The 15,703-nt window shown below is 38.6% G+C and overlaps 1 protein-coding gene across 2 annotated transcripts in view; it reads left to right on the top strand.

Moving 5' to 3' along the window:
- Positions 1 to 15,703, top strand: part of LOC137122952 (ephrin type-A receptor 6-like) — a 56,015-nt gene that overhangs the window by 19,008 nt on the left and 21,304 nt on the right. For both annotated transcript variants that reach the window (XM_067496227.1, XM_067496228.1), the window contains exons 3-6: positions 1,508 to 1,636; positions 3,514 to 3,663; positions 5,465 to 5,626; positions 5,728 to 5,956. In XM_067496227.1, the coding sequence (XP_067352328.1) occupies positions 1,508 to 1,636; positions 3,514 to 3,663; positions 5,465 to 5,626; positions 5,728 to 5,956 (670 nt within the window). The remainder of the gene's footprint in view (positions 1 to 1,507; positions 1,637 to 3,513; positions 3,664 to 5,464; positions 5,627 to 5,727; positions 5,957 to 15,703) is intronic.

Genomic DNA, 15,703 nt, shown 5'->3' with positions numbered 1-15,703 from the left:
AGACTAAAAACATTGTTTAAATGTCTCTGAGATTTGCAGGGATCCCACATTATGTAGTAAGACCCAATTCTTGTCTCTTTTGCTGCTCTTGGTATCTCATAATCCATTGTGCAAGTCTTAAATGTCGCATTCTTATAGCCTTTTGTCAAATAACTTTGCGTACTGTATTTATATCTAATGTTGGCTCTCGGGTCTTTTTCATGGATTTAGTTCATGTGGCAAATAAATAAACCAATGGAGAAAAAAAAACTCCAGTAAACAATGGACATAAATGGTAAAAAATTCTAATGTTTTTTCTTGTTTGCAGTTTGCATTGCAGTTATATTAATATTAGTGCAATACTACAGACATATGCCTTGCAAGTCTTCAATCTTAGTTTTGATTATACCTTAAGTTCAATAGAAGCTTGAGGTTTTGTCAATTCTGTGAAACAAATTGAACCAATGGCATGTTAGTAAAATAAAGAGGCTGCTCTCTTGTAAATTACGTTGTTTGTACCAGCAGCCAAAAACAGCCAACACATACTGTACTTAATACTGTTTAACAACATCTATATATACTGAACATAATTAGTGCCTGCACCTAAACCTCACGTCTTGTGTCAAAACCCACCCAACTACTATGGTTGCACAGTTGTAGTTCAGAGTTTTCAACTGTTTATTTAGGGTAAAGAATAATTTGTTTTACCAGGTATAATGTTGGCTCTATTGTAAGAAACAGCATCTAACATTTTGGTGCCAAAGGGTTGCACTTTTAACATGCTGTAAATTTCTCTATTATGGCCTTTACAGGACAAAGTCAAGCAGAACTGTTAGGATGTCTCCCATGTATATCATGCTCTTGAAATGGTATTACAACGTTAGCTGTTTAACAATGCCCATTCAATGCCACAGGAGTTGTGAGATAGAAGATCTGTCAATAAAATGTTAGAGCCTTTGAAATGCTGATCATCACACCAGTAAAGCAGTGTAGACAAATAAGAGGGTCTGGCTTATGTAACAGCTTGAAACTACCTTGGTATCTCACATACGTCAGGTTTCTTTAGAAATTAAGTTTTACTATATGAAACAGGCATGTTAAATATTTTACGGAGCAGCTCTGACACCACATCATTCATTGGCACCTTGAAGTTTGCAGTATAATTCATAATTGTAATTGTAATTGAAGGTTTGCATTGTAATGTTTTGGTCATTATATTTTAAAAAAAGAGGTGGCCAAAACATTATATCCACCTCTTCTTATAATGCCCTCCAGTACGACTACACCACCCACTTGGACATCAATAATAAACACATAGTAGAATTATCACCTTTCTGACAGTTTCAACCTAAAAAACTGAGGAATTATAACATTGTAAAAGTAGAATTTCAGAGTTGCTGTACTGGATTGCATTATATTACACAGGTGTACTTAATGTTGTGCCTGATCAGTGAAAGGGGCTGAGCCAAAGACAAATACTTTACTTGCTACACAAATATACCCATGTTTATTTCCTGTATTTTTACAGTGGGATGCCATCACAGAGATGGATGAGCAGAACAGACCTATTCACACCTTCCAGGTTTGCCATGTAATGGAGCCCAACCAAAATAACTGGCTACGTTCAGGATGGATTCAGCGGCAGGCTGCACAGAGGGTCTGGACCTTATCATAACACTTCCTCTGACACATACTGTTGTTGTTCAGCAATCTTTACTAGGAAATTGGGATCAAATGAAGTAGTCTTCAAACAGGGCCTGCTTTTGACTTTGTCTCAAGGTTGGGAAAATGAAACTGACTTGAGGGAATGCAATTTTCTGCCTAAAATATTGGGAGACAAATTGGCAGGCAGCTGTAGTGTAAAGTAATAAACACATGACCTCACTTTGATACAGGGGGCAGGTTTACATTTAAGTCAGCTTAAAACCACTCATAATACATCAAAGATGGGAGCGGATTTCCTCTTTTACAGCTGAAGAGCTGTTCTTCATTGTAAGGCAATTGTGCCTGGCATAACATTAACAGAAGCTATACAATTCTATAATAGTAAGAAATACTAATTCTCCCCACTCTGTGAAACATGATTAACATAAATAAAACATAACTTGATGAATAAATACAAGTCAAAGTAGAAAGCATACACTTGGTCAATTAAAATAAAATGAAAGCACACCGTGAATGCACACAATAATCAGTAGGAATCGATTCTGTGCCACTTCTTATGCTACCCCTTAGACACCCAGTAGTTATACAAAAGTCAAATAATTACAAAGGCAACTAGCCCAAGATACAAGTAACACCAAAGAACTACTAAAATCAATGTTAATTAAACAACAATGATAAAGTTTAGCTTAAAACACACTGAAATGATTAAAACAAGCTATACTGAAACACGGCCCAAAACTAAGCACAAAAGAATTTAACCATTCAAAACAAACTTCAGGCAGAGCAATTTAAAGACAGAGCAGCAGTGGTTTATCTGCAAAATAATTAAATACTATAAAAAAAATACTGCATTAATTAAATCTCTGTGAATTTGGTATAAAACAATACAGTAAATAAAAAAGAATAAAGTGTATCTTGACTGCACGTCTCAGTCCCACATCAGCCCAAATTCACTCAGAGTCAAAACAAAGCTGATACTCATATTTGAAGATAAGTTATATTTAGGCTTTGTTTATCACATGCATTTTCTTGGCATTTAACAAACGTGCCAGCCTATAAACAGGGCACATTAACAGGCAACGCAGCAAATGCCAGTGTCACCTGAAATGGGATGTCAGTTCAGAAACAAAGTAACTATACAACAGTGGATGCCAGAGAGCCAAACACAACGAGCTTCAGAAGGAGGGAGAGCACTTCACTGGGAGGTATTTATTTCTGCAATTAGCATACCAATGAACTGATAGTATTGCATGCACTTTCATAGTTACCTTATAGGCATTCTTTATTCTTTAGGTACTTTGTTTTATTTATTTCTGTGCTATGTTCATCCTGTCTGTTCATTGTTTGTTTGTTCATTGTCTGTTTTGTGACCCCCAGCGACCTAAAAAGTGCTTTTAAAAAAAAGTGTTATTTTTAATATTAGTAGTAGTAGTATAGTAGTAATAATATAAGAATGATAACATTTTCATTACATTTTTACACCTGCAGTATTACAAGTATTGCACTGAATGCATTTATTTTAAAGATAGACCTGACTGCAAAATGATCCATATAGCTACAAATGTAATGTAAATGCTTAATGGCAAATGCTGCTTTTCCACCTTACTGGTAACCAAAGCACTTTACACTGCGTCTCATTCACCCATTCGCACTCACAACCGCACACACATTCACACACAGGCTGTTGTGCCGCTGACATGCACTCACCGGGAGCAACTAAGCTGGGGTTTAGTGTCTTGCTCAAGGACACATTGAGATGTGACAGGAGGAACCAGGAATCGAGCCAGCAATACTGGGATCAGTGGATGACTGCTCTGAGCCACTGTCTGATGTGCTTGTGATCATTTGTTTATCTATACTTTATTTCAGGTGTATGTGGAGCTACGCTTTACCCTGAGAGACTGCAACTCTATTCCTTGGGTGTCCGGAACCTGTAAGGAGACCTTCAACCTCTTTTATCTGCAGACAGACGAACCGCTCCCTTCAGGGACCCGGTTTCGTCCTGCTGACTATGCTAAGGTTGGTTTTAGGATCGGCATCAAGAAAAAGGGTTCTCATTTACTAGCAATGGATAAAAAAAGGAATTTTACAAATGTTAAACAAGCCTTATTTCTGGGAAAAGTTTTTTTTTTTTTTAAAGAAAGAATGTTTTGCATTGAAAAAGTATTCTCATTGTGAGAAAATATATCTTTTTCCTTTTAAGATATTCCAGCTAACGTTTAGCTACAAGCACCATGTTAGTAGAGTTGTTACAGCTGTTGACTCACAGCTTATGTCCATCATTCGAAACCCTGGCCAGCCGTGGCCTTTCTGTGTGGAGCTTGCTTGTTCTCCCCGTGAATGCGTGGGTTTCCTCCGGGTACTCCAGTGTCCTCCCACAGTCCAAAGACATGCATGTTAGGCTGGTGACTCTAAATTGCCAATAGCCTGTAGGTGTGAATGTGAGTGCAAATGGTTGTCTGTCTGTGTATGTCTCTCTGTCTTGGCCCAGAGAAAGACTGGAGACCTGTCCAGAGTGTACCCTGCCTCTCACCCAGTGACAGCTGGGATAGGCTCCAGCCCTCTGTGACCCTAAACATGATAAGCAGTTAAACATAATAGATGGATGGATGGAAGAATAAGGACACTTACTGTACACAACTTCTCAATATAAAAATCTTACAAATGACAACATTTAAAATGTGTTCAGGAATTTTATTAATTATCAACAAGTGTCAGTGCGGCCATAGCCTACAATCCTTCTGTTAGAGAAAAGAATCTTCTCCCTTATATTTAACAACATTACTATTAAGAGAGCTGCACTCCGATCTATACAGTGTGCACAAAGCACATTATGAATGACTGTGCTGAAAACTGTGTCACAATAACGTACAGTAATGTGCCCATTTATAAATATATATTATATTTGCACCTCAACCTGGTTACAATGCATTTGGACTATCTTATAGATAGGGAAAGACAGAGATGGCGACCGGGAGATGGCAGAAAGTAGTTTCCAACACCAGTAAGTCTGCTGTTGTTGTGATTTTAACTGCAGCATCTGAAAGGTGAAGTCAGAGAGTATTGTCGAGTCTGCAGCTGCTTTAGCTCTGATTAGATCTGATGAGTCTTCATTCTCACTTGGTCACAACGCAAATGTTGTTTATTTTATATTTATGTGACTACATTTGTTTCTGATTAAATAATGCAGTTAGGGCTAGCCTAACGCTAACCCTGACAAATTATTGAATGGGACCATGGTCACAGAACTGTAAGTGGAGGAAGCGGTGATTTGTTTAACTGCTGTCACTATATATACTATATACTATATACTATATACACTATATTCAATCACTGGCCACTTTATTAGGTACACATGTACAATCTAATGCAATCTAATACAGCAGCTCTTGCATGAGTTGTACAAATTTTTGGCCCCCTCATTCATTTTACATAGGGTGGCCAAAATATTAGAACCACCTTTTCTCATAATGCACTCAAATAAAACTCCATTAACCAGTATGAACTCAATAATAAACAGAGAGTAGAATTCTCACATTTCTGGCATTTCCAACTTAAAAACTGAGAAATTATAAAAGTAGAATTCATGGGGGAACTGCTGTATTGGATTGCATTAGATTGTAGAGGTGTACCTGTTAAAGTAGCCAGTGAGTGTTTACTGCAATACTACTGCGGAGTTTAAAGAAGGGTTATTGATCACATTTGTTGAATAATAATTTAAAAGCTCAAATGAAGATTTTTATTCATATTTTAAGCTATATTTATGTAAATGTTGTTTTTGCAGTGTGGTGCAAATTAAATGTTTGTCCCTGGCTTTAAGGTGGACACCATAGCAGCAGATGAAAGTTTTACACAGACGGATCTTGGAGATCGTGTTCTTCGCCTCAATACGGAGGTCAGGGAGGTGGGGCCAGTTACACAGAATGGATTCTACTTGGCCTTTCAGGATGTGGGAGCTTGCATTGCTCTTGTGTCTGTAAAGGTTGGTAAACAGTGTTGCTTTATGAATGTTTGTATGCACTACAAATAAGTCTGTTTTATTTCTTTCACAAAACTGTCTACACTTTTCCTCTTTTACATAAGGTTTTCTACAAACGTTGCCCATCCACTTTGAGAAACCTGGCAGCATTTCCTGACACAGTGCCACATATGGACTCATCTTCTTTGGTGGAAGTCAGGGGTGCATGTGTGGAGAATGCAGAAGAAAGGGACACACCCAAATTGTACTGCGGTGCGGATGGAGACTGGCTGGTGCCATTGGGCCGCTGCGTCTGTAGCATCGGCCATGAGGAGAACGATGGCTACTGTCTGGGTGAGAGGCTGTTCTGAAGATTTAGATGTGCATGTGTGCATTTGCATTAATGTTAGAGCAGTTCATCAACAGTGAAGTAATGTGCAAATACAGTGAAGAAAACAAAAAGAGATGTAGGGAGAATAAAAGAAAAGAGAAGAGAAGAGAAGAGACTGCATAACACTAACAGATCTCTAGGGCCTCTCTAGTCATCCACAGGAGTTTGAGTTTACAGAACTATTCCCTGTTCTCATTCTCAGATCTTGCATCCTTGTCTGATCCTTTCCATTCACATCTCTCTTCATCTCTTTTCAGCTCCACCTCCCCTCATCATCATCTCTCCTCTCTTGTCCACTTTGTTATTCTTCACTTGCTCCCCTCTTCGCTCTCCTATTGTCCTTGTTTTTCCTCTCTTTTCATTCTACCCATAAAACTCCCACTCTCAGTGCTTCATCCCCACTGTTTTTCTGCTACAAAACCCCAAACAATGTGAATATGAAGAGATTAGTGGGTGTTACACAGACTTTTCTGACATTTCAAAATCATTGCTTTGGCTTATATGATTGATGTGGTTTATATGCAATGTTAATGTCTTGTAATATTTAGCTTTTTGGGGGGGATTTGTGATATTTTTTTCATGTTTTCTTGGTAAACATCAACTTGTGGTAGACAACTGCAAACATTTGTCCACTTAAGATTTACATAAAGGCTCTTAAACTCACAAACTTTGAAAAACACCACTAAGCTTTTGGGCTTTTCAGCTCTCTAACTAGTCATATCAACATTCCCCTAAATGTGGCCCATTGTCAGCAGAACAAATTAAGAAAAAGTTAAAGCAACTGTTCAGTTGTTCCAGATAGTCTTTGACCTTGTTTCTCAATTAGACTGAGCAGAGAGACTGGGGCCTAGCTGGCTAATTGCCTTCATTTGTTAGATTCACAGCTAATTTAGCTCGCACCTTGTGTTTTCTAAAACTCTCCCAACCCTCTCTTTCATTTACATGGTGCTGACTTACTCTTGTAATTTAAGCAGGAGCTTAAATGAGCCACGCAGTATGATTACGATTGAAGTGCACCTCGTGTTACTTAGTACATTTTGCAGACATACAGAGGTCTCAGCTGGTTGTGTTGAAATTCATGTAGTACCCCTGTGGTGATGTGGTTACTCAGGTTATTACAGAGAGAACTCCGACAGTCATTAGCACTACTGATATGTAGGACAGACTTTAATATCTCCTTTATTTGCTCCTTGGGTGTAATTTTTCTTTTTATCTTCTTCTGTTTTATCTACTTTTTATTTATCTTTTTTTTATCTCTCACTCTCAATCATCTCATAGATGTAGTTAAACAACAAGAAGCCTGTCAGAGGAGATTACTGGTGAGATGGCAGCTTAAGGGCAGCCCTCTCACACAGTCTCTCCTACACATCCTATATCTATACTCCCTATTCATCTCTTTTGACTCTCAGTAGTTCTCTTGATTGTACTGTAGGTACAGAGTCAAGGGGCTCTCGACAGCCACTACAATGTATGGGTCAGTAACTTGTGTAGCATTAACCCACTGGGCACTTGAAAATCGATGTTTGTATATTTATGTCAGAGCCAGTGACATCTGTAGGCAGATTTCAGCTATATAAATCAGTATTGTGGTTATAACTACATATAGCAAAAATTGTAATTAATGAAAAGCCAGATGTAAATGGTTAAGCTATTTTATCCCCTGTGTCACTATTGTATATTTAAATTTACATGTAGTCATTTGGCAGATGCTTTCATCCAAAGCGACCTACAAGTGAGGTACAAAGCAAGCAAAAAAATCTAAGTCAGGCATAAGCAGACATAAGCAATAATAGTGTTATGACAAGTTTCATGATGCAAGAGATGCAAGTGCAAGATAGGAAAGATTTATTTTTTCTTTATTGTTTAAGAGTATAAGAAAATGCAGAAGAGCTCTGTCTCCAAAAATGTTTTGAAAATTGGAAAAACTCCTGAGCATAGAGATTTTGGTAGCTTGTTCTACAATCATGGAACCCCTGAGCTGAAGAACTTGGGATCTTTTGCTGTGTGGTGTAGGGACCACCAGATACAGTTCACTGGCTGAGCACAGTGGGTGTGAGGGAATTTGGCCTGAATGAGGATGTGTAGGTAGGAATGTGCTGTTAAGTTGAGCACTCCATAAGCGAGGCTTTGAACCTGATGGGGGCAGCTACGGAACAGGAAGCCAGTGCAGAGATCTATACAGTGGTGTTATGTGTCATTTTTAGCTGATGAAAAATTAGACATGCTGCTGCATTTTGAATCATCTGGAGGGGTTTGATTTTGCATGCTGTTCAAGGCAAGATATGACCAGTTCCTGCACAAGGATTTGGGTTGAAGATGTCTCTCTGTCATCCAAGCAGAGATGGCAGACAGACAGGCACAAATGCAAGATGAAACAGTGGGGTCATTTGTTTGAAAGGACAGGAAAAGCTGTGTGTCATTAGCATACAATGATAGGAAAAGCCGTGTGAGTGACCAATAGAACCCAGGGATGTAGTATAGATGGAGAACAAGACCAAGAACTGAGCCCTGAGAATGAAGTACAGGTGGATGCCAGCTCTCCGGGTTGGGGGATTGGTGGTCAGTTTCAGATCAAATGAGGTCAGAAATGGTAGAACGTCAGCAGCGTGACATCAGGTAGTGCTTCACTCATCTTACCCCCATCTGTAGTCTGTGAAGTAGTAGTAGTAGTAGTAGTAGTTTTCCTCCTGGTAAAATGCACCGTAAAATTTATACAAAATAATTACTGTACTGTACTAAAACTTCAGGATAATACCTAGCATATGTCGAATTTAGGGTAACGCAATACTAATACTAAGGATAAGAGTGCTGACTAAGCTTGTGGTACATTGTACTACAGACAATACTTGTGCAGCTGGTGTATAATCCTAATCAGTGAGCAGCCTGTAGAACTGCAAAATGTTACTACAAACAAAACATATTTGATATCTTATATAAAGTGTAAGAATTTGTAAGATGTCACAGTTTTCCAGAACCCAAAGTGATGTTTCCAAATTGCCTGTTTTATCTTAATAGAAGTTTAAAACCAAGGAAGACTTCTTTAAATACAATAAATATAGTATAAATAAATAAAGTATATGACAAATAAAAACAGCAAATGCTAGAATCAGATAAAGAAACCATTATCAACAAGATCAAGATTATTCATTTGTTTTTCTTCTGACTAATCAATTAATTGACTAATTATTTTTGCTCTAAAACTTAAAAACTCTTAGGAGGCTATACTTTCACTTTCTCCAGTCTTAACTCTGCTGAACATATCTCTGGGTTCTCGCTGCACTGGATGTGCAGACTTGTGGCTAATATCGATCCATATATCATCTCGCTGAGAGTCTGACAGAAAACAAGCATATTCCCCAAAATGGCTGTTCCTTTAAGATGTGCAGTTCTCGGAAGGAAACCATCAACCCTACTATGCTGCATTGTTTTCTGTGCATTACTACTGTTAACTGTTGTGTTCAGAATTGTCAGGTTATACAGCAACTATGAAGAATGTTTGCTCTGAATGATCTTTGAACTCATTAACATTACATTAGATGACCTTATCAATAGCAACATCTATCTTATTGCCTTGGAATTAATGGTTTTTGGTTTTAATGAGCAATGGCCAATTATTTTTCTTATCAGTAATTTCCCTAGGATTTGCAGAGCTTATACTGTGATGAAGATGTGCAGTTTGCAAGTAGTTGCAGGAAGTTTAGGCATGAACTTGCGATGACTTCTGCTTTCTCCTCGTTTTCATTTGGAACACTGCTTCAAAGGGTACTGTGATCAAAGCTGTCTGAGAGGCAGCATGGGGAGAGAGAGAGAGACAGAGAGAGAGAGAGAGAGAGAGAGAGGAAAACCCCAGTGCTCCTGAATATAAGCAGAGCTGTGCGCTAACACGTCCATCTTTCCCTCCCAGCTGCCTAAACAAAGGCATCAGCGCTTATCAAGCCCTGCTTTCCACCCCAATAGCATTCTGCCAGACTGTTTTGACATCTCAATCGAGTGCTTTATTATTCTATTCCTTTCATTCAGTGTCAGCCACAAGAGGATTACTCAGAGATAGGCTGGTTATATCATGACCTAGATAAAGCAACATCATAGAGCTAATGCTATTTGTTCCACATCCTTTCGTCACAGCATCATATTCAAAAAGAGTCAGTGAACTGTGGGGGAAGCTAATAGAGATGTCTTTCAAAATTTCTGTTGAATCCCAATAGATGTACAGACAAGATGAAAACCCCACCTCTAGTAAGTGATTACATTCAATAGCCAAAACAATCTATTTCTGTTTCAACAAAACCTTTTGGATACCTTTTTTTATTTTCGTTGCTAACACCTTCAGGAAGTGCACACTAACATAGCTAGTTTTCTACTTAATGTACAGATGGATAGTGAGGAAGAAAATTAACACACATTTTCTGAATTTTATAATAAGGTTCATCAGACCTTTCCCTTTTTCCCCATGACCCAGCCTAGTCAGAGCTCTCCAGAAATCAATAATACTTACCTTGCTCAACAAGGACCTCTGCTGTCTTGAGACACAGGATTGATCAGGTGGTGCAAGCTACAAACTTGTTACCTTAAATTCAGGTAAAAGTTGGATAGGAAACGAGGAAACAAAACATAGTTGTATCTGAGTCACTGTGCCTCTCCTCCGTCCATTAAGGTCAGTGTTTACTCAGGCCCCTTCGCAGCTCAGCCAGACTGGAGCATCACTCATTCTGTGTGAACTTTCCATCTGCATATCAAAGCAGAGAGACCAAGGTAAACATAGTCTCTGGCTCCATCTGTTTCTGACAACATAAAGCCAAGAGAAATCTTCCAGCTCTCTTAGTTGGCATGTCATTACATTCTCTTTACAGAGCTTAACAGCATCTTTCAGCTCCTTGGTTTGGTTTTCAGGTCCCGAGCTTCACACTTTGATTCACTTTGTGCTCTTATCACCAGTGTTTTCAGCCGGCATGAAGCTATTTTCAGGAAAATGTTCTAAAAACCCACTATCTGCAAAGCACCAAAAAGCAAATAGACATAGTAAATGACTAGTGTGCAAACGGGTAGTAGTTAAGACCCAAAACCTTCCTTATAAGTGCTCTATACAAAGTGAGCTAATGTAGATTAGGGGCTCGGCACTAATACAACACTCTCCATTCACCTCCATCTTTGTTGTCGATCTCCTATGTTTATTTTTATTGGACTTTGAAGAGCCAACAATCCATCGTCCCACCTGTAACCAGGTTACAGTAGACATTCTCACGAAAGCTAATTCCTGCAGATGGCACACGTAGCAGATTTAAAAGGTGGAATCCACCCAAAATCCAAATAAAACTGAAACATACACAAACAGCTGTCTACAAGAGCTCTGCGCTGCGTCTCTCTATCCTCTCTGACTGTCTTTCTCTGTGAGCTGTCATTCTTCTCCACACACACACAGGCCGAAAGAAAGTGGCATTTTTGTCACTATACGATTCAAATCTGTGAAGTATGTTTCCAAAATACCTTAGCAACAGAAAAGAAATGTTATTGTCTTGTCTGCTTCCTGCAGCCTGTACAGTATATTACCAAGAACTTGTTTAATTAAGTGCATGTAAATGTAATTACTGACCAATTACAACAAGAGGTAAACATTAAAAAAACACAAATTCCGCTTGGACCACTCTGACAACACTCACATTGTGAGATATAAATATAAATCTTGTTCACGTTTGGCAGTGCATCAGTGTTACATAGTGACTATGTAAAGACACGCTACAATTGCCACCAGCGTTTATCCATTAAGTGTAGCTGGCATTCGCTAGTGCGTCCAAATTACTTTTTGCATTCACAGATGCACTAGCCTGAGGTGCAACTTATAATCAAGCCTCAGATAGCGATAACTTGCTAAACCAGCCGCAAGACGACATCTCTGTAACGCTGTTCATAAACATTATTGTCACAGATGTCACAGTTTTCTCACATTTCATTGGCCAAATGATTGCCTGATTAATAAACAAAATATTTTGAAGAGTAATTAAGAAAAAGTTATTAGTTTCAGTCCACAAAGTTATTAAACGGTCAAATATAGTGTGTCTGTTTTATTGTTGCTTGTTTTGTGTGCATAGCAGTGTTTGCTCTGAGTGGGAATAAATATTTTGTGGCAATGTTGTTCCTTTCAAGAACAAGAATACCTTATATGACAAAAAGGCAGACAAATGGTAGTGAACAAATTTGATGTCATTATGTCTGTGTGCGCATGATTGTGTGGGGTGTTTGCAAACTCTTTGCTGGAAATCGTGCTATGAGTGTTGGTATGATTATAATTGCTTTTAGTGGTGATCTTGCCAGCTTATAGCAGAGAGCAGGGAGCAGCTGGAAATTCAAATGAATCTGTGTGTTTGTTGCCTTTGGCAAGAGATCAGCATACGTCGGAGGAAAGTAATATCCAAGCGAATGAGGTTACTCAAAAATTGGAAGCTGGGTGACAAATTACTCTTTTCATTCTATTCTCACAAGGATTTCTGTGTGCGTGTCAATCTTTAGTCTCATCCCTTTCACATACCTTTACTCAGTTACATCTACCTGCTTATACGCAGATGAACAAAGGAGAACAGATCAAAATATAGCCATTTAGAAAGCAAAGTTGAATCCATCCATTCCTGTGAACCTGATATCTCAAAAATGGTTTGAGGGTATTTCTTTACATTTTCTGCAAACATGCACTTGGGCTCAAGGATGAAATCATTATAATTTGTTGTTCAGAGGTCAAAGGTTAAGGTCACTGTGGCCCCTCGGCTTTTTCATTCTTGTGAACAAATTATTACAGGAATGCCCTGAAAGAATTCAGATTTGGTAAAAGCATCCACTATAACACAATGGTGAACTGATTAAATTTTGGTGGTCAAAGGTTGGAGGTCAAATTGACTGTGAACTAATGTCCACGAGTTCTTGTCTATTCTTGATGCTATATTTCAGTAATGCCAAAGATTTTATTATATCATCCATAAATGTTCTCTTGAACTCATGGATAAACGGATTTAAATATGAGTCTGAACAAACTCGATACGCAGAGTTATAATACCACGATGCATGAAACAACTGCCTTTGGGTTTTTTGTAACAGACTACACAAATAAAATGTATAATATTATGATTATTATCCAGTCATCCTTCCACTATCTCTCCCCACTTATCCTGTTCAGGGTTGTGGGGGGTTGAAGCCCATCTAAACTTCCATTGAGGCAGGGTAAAACCTGGACAGGTCACCAGTCTATCTCAGGATCAACACAGAGAAAAACACATTCAGTCTCTCACTGTGAGAGTACCAGGAGGGGACACAAACATGGGGAGAACATACAAACTCACAGAGGAGGCAGCTGACAGGTAGGTCAGAAATGGTTGACCTTCTAGCTGTGAAGCAGCAGTGGTAACCACTTCACTGCTCTTTGCTGTCTGTTATTATTAGTACTGTTATTTAGCAAGAGAATCAGACCAAAAGTGAATAATACTTTGAGGAATAACAAGCAGGCAGGTAAAGCTGCACTACAGAGATACCAAAACCTGTCTGACAAGGAGTGGCCTATGTGTACGCTGTCCAGTACAGTGCCATCAAAAGGGTCATTTATTTACCTATTTACATACAATGATAGCTTGAGGTCTCCACTTGCGACATCACAATAAGCTGGATATCTTATCAGGTGATGCTCTGTCAGTTGGTAATGACCTATCTTTTATCTATTGTGAGCCGTGTTTCACTGAATAATGTTATGTCTTCCCCGCTGCATAAAGGCATGCTCAGTTCAGATTGTGTAAATGACAAGGTCGCCAAAGATATGTTGAAAAACTCCTTTATTGCTTTAGCAGGATGTTTGGGATCTTGCTGTAAAATGAACCACCACCCAACGAGTTTTCAGGCAAATCCAATCAAATCAAGTATAGCATCAAGTTTATTCATAAACCCAAAGTAACAAATAGCAAATTTGCCTCAAGGCGCTTTTTTTTTGTGTACACAACGGCAACACCCTGTGTCCTGAAAAAAACGAGTAACGAGAAAACAAGAGAAAGTAAGACAGCAAGAAGCTGCTCAAACCCAACTGGAATAAGAGAGGGAGAGATGTTCCTAAGAAAAGAATTTATCAAGCACAGAGAGCCTGACAGAAAAGAGGACTGGGAAGAGGAGAGAGACAGACACACAACCTGAACACTTATGTTAAATGGCAAAACCACTGATAAGATGTGTAATGGTTTTCACAAAATCCACTATAATCTCATTGGGAGCCCAAAATATACTGTACTTGCAATGTTTGATAGATCTTTGAGACTGAAACCAACCCACCAGCTTAGGATTGTTAAAAGATGCTAGCCCTGAAATAATCAGTTAGTAAGCCACTGATTCAAAGTTAAACCATATAGACAAGTTTTAAGCTGGGATTTAAAAGCTTCTTCAGAGTCAGACTGTCTGATGTCAGCAGGGAGGTTATTCCAGAAGAAGGGGACACAATAGGATACGAACCTGCAGTCAGCTGACTCTGGGGACATTTGGGAGCACAATGCAGAGAGCGAGGGGTGGAATGTAAGGTTTAAGGAGATCAGGCCAGAAAACAGAATGCTAGCTCGTAGGCAATCAAACTAGCATCGACCTAGGCAATCATTCAAGAGATTTAGTCTGAAAATTAGTTAAAAAAGAGATTATAGGGGATTCTACGCATTGATTGACTGGTTTTACAAAACAAATTATACCCAATATATCATCTATTTTACAGTTGAAAAAATAAGAAAATAAAATTGGAGAATTTGCATTTCTTTTTATTACTTTTTAGTCTCAAACATTATGGAAGGAAACGCATTGTATATGTAAGGCATATGATTAGTGGATGAGATGCAGGTGAGCAGAAAGGAAGGGGAAGTGTGGGGTGACTGAACTGGTGGGAAGCAGTGGTTACTGCTTGGCCCTGCCAGGTTTTTAAGGACAAAGAGGTTAGTCCATAATAAAAAGGTAGCAGATAATAACTGGATAACTGAGTGAACTGTGACTATAGTAAAGATTACTGTGACACTGACAGATGTATGTTGATAAAACTTCAAATTGCTTGGAGAAAGTAATGGGTTTTATTCCACTCGCTCATTTTGCATTTATCATTGAGGAAAAATACAATTTTGGATGTCGAAGTTCAGCTACAGTATATCAGGTTTCTGGCCTCAGATAGACTCAAGTAACTAAAATCTAGCCTGAGATATAAGGTCTAATACTAATTTTGGCAGTAGACTCTCAGTGTTTTACCTTTTTGCTCACTCATTGCATTGTCTTTTTTAAAGCTGGCATATTTGTTTGCAAATTTTGAAATTATTACTTCTGCTACATATCCTCATACAAATCACTCTGCAATACAATTATCCCAAGATATCCAGAATATTAAATAACTGCTCTATTCATGCTTTATTTTTCTTTGCTGAGATAAGTCTGGGGACAAAAACGCAATCTGCAATGGTTATGCCATCTTCTGATAAGCCTTAAGGGAAAGAGTGAAGGAGAGTAAAGCAGGAGGGCAGATGGGAAAAGGAAAAAGATATTGGAAAATGAAAAAAAGCAAGAAACGCTGAGGCGAATTGTGGCTGAGCAAAACAGAAAAAATTGGAGAGATAAGGAAAGAAGAGTTGGTTGAATAGATGGAAAAAGGAGAAAGGGGAAGGCAAAATGGGAGACAACTGGAGGAAGTAATGAGGTGGGAAAGGGAACTGTGGCCTTGATGG

This window comes from Channa argus, chromosome 2 (genome assembly GCF_033026475.1).
Source record: "Channa argus isolate prfri chromosome 2, Channa argus male v1.0, whole genome shotgun sequence".
Lineage (NCBI taxonomy): Eukaryota > Metazoa > Chordata > Actinopteri > Anabantiformes > Channidae > Channa > Channa argus.
This window is presented reverse-complemented; position numbering and strand designations above follow the sequence as displayed.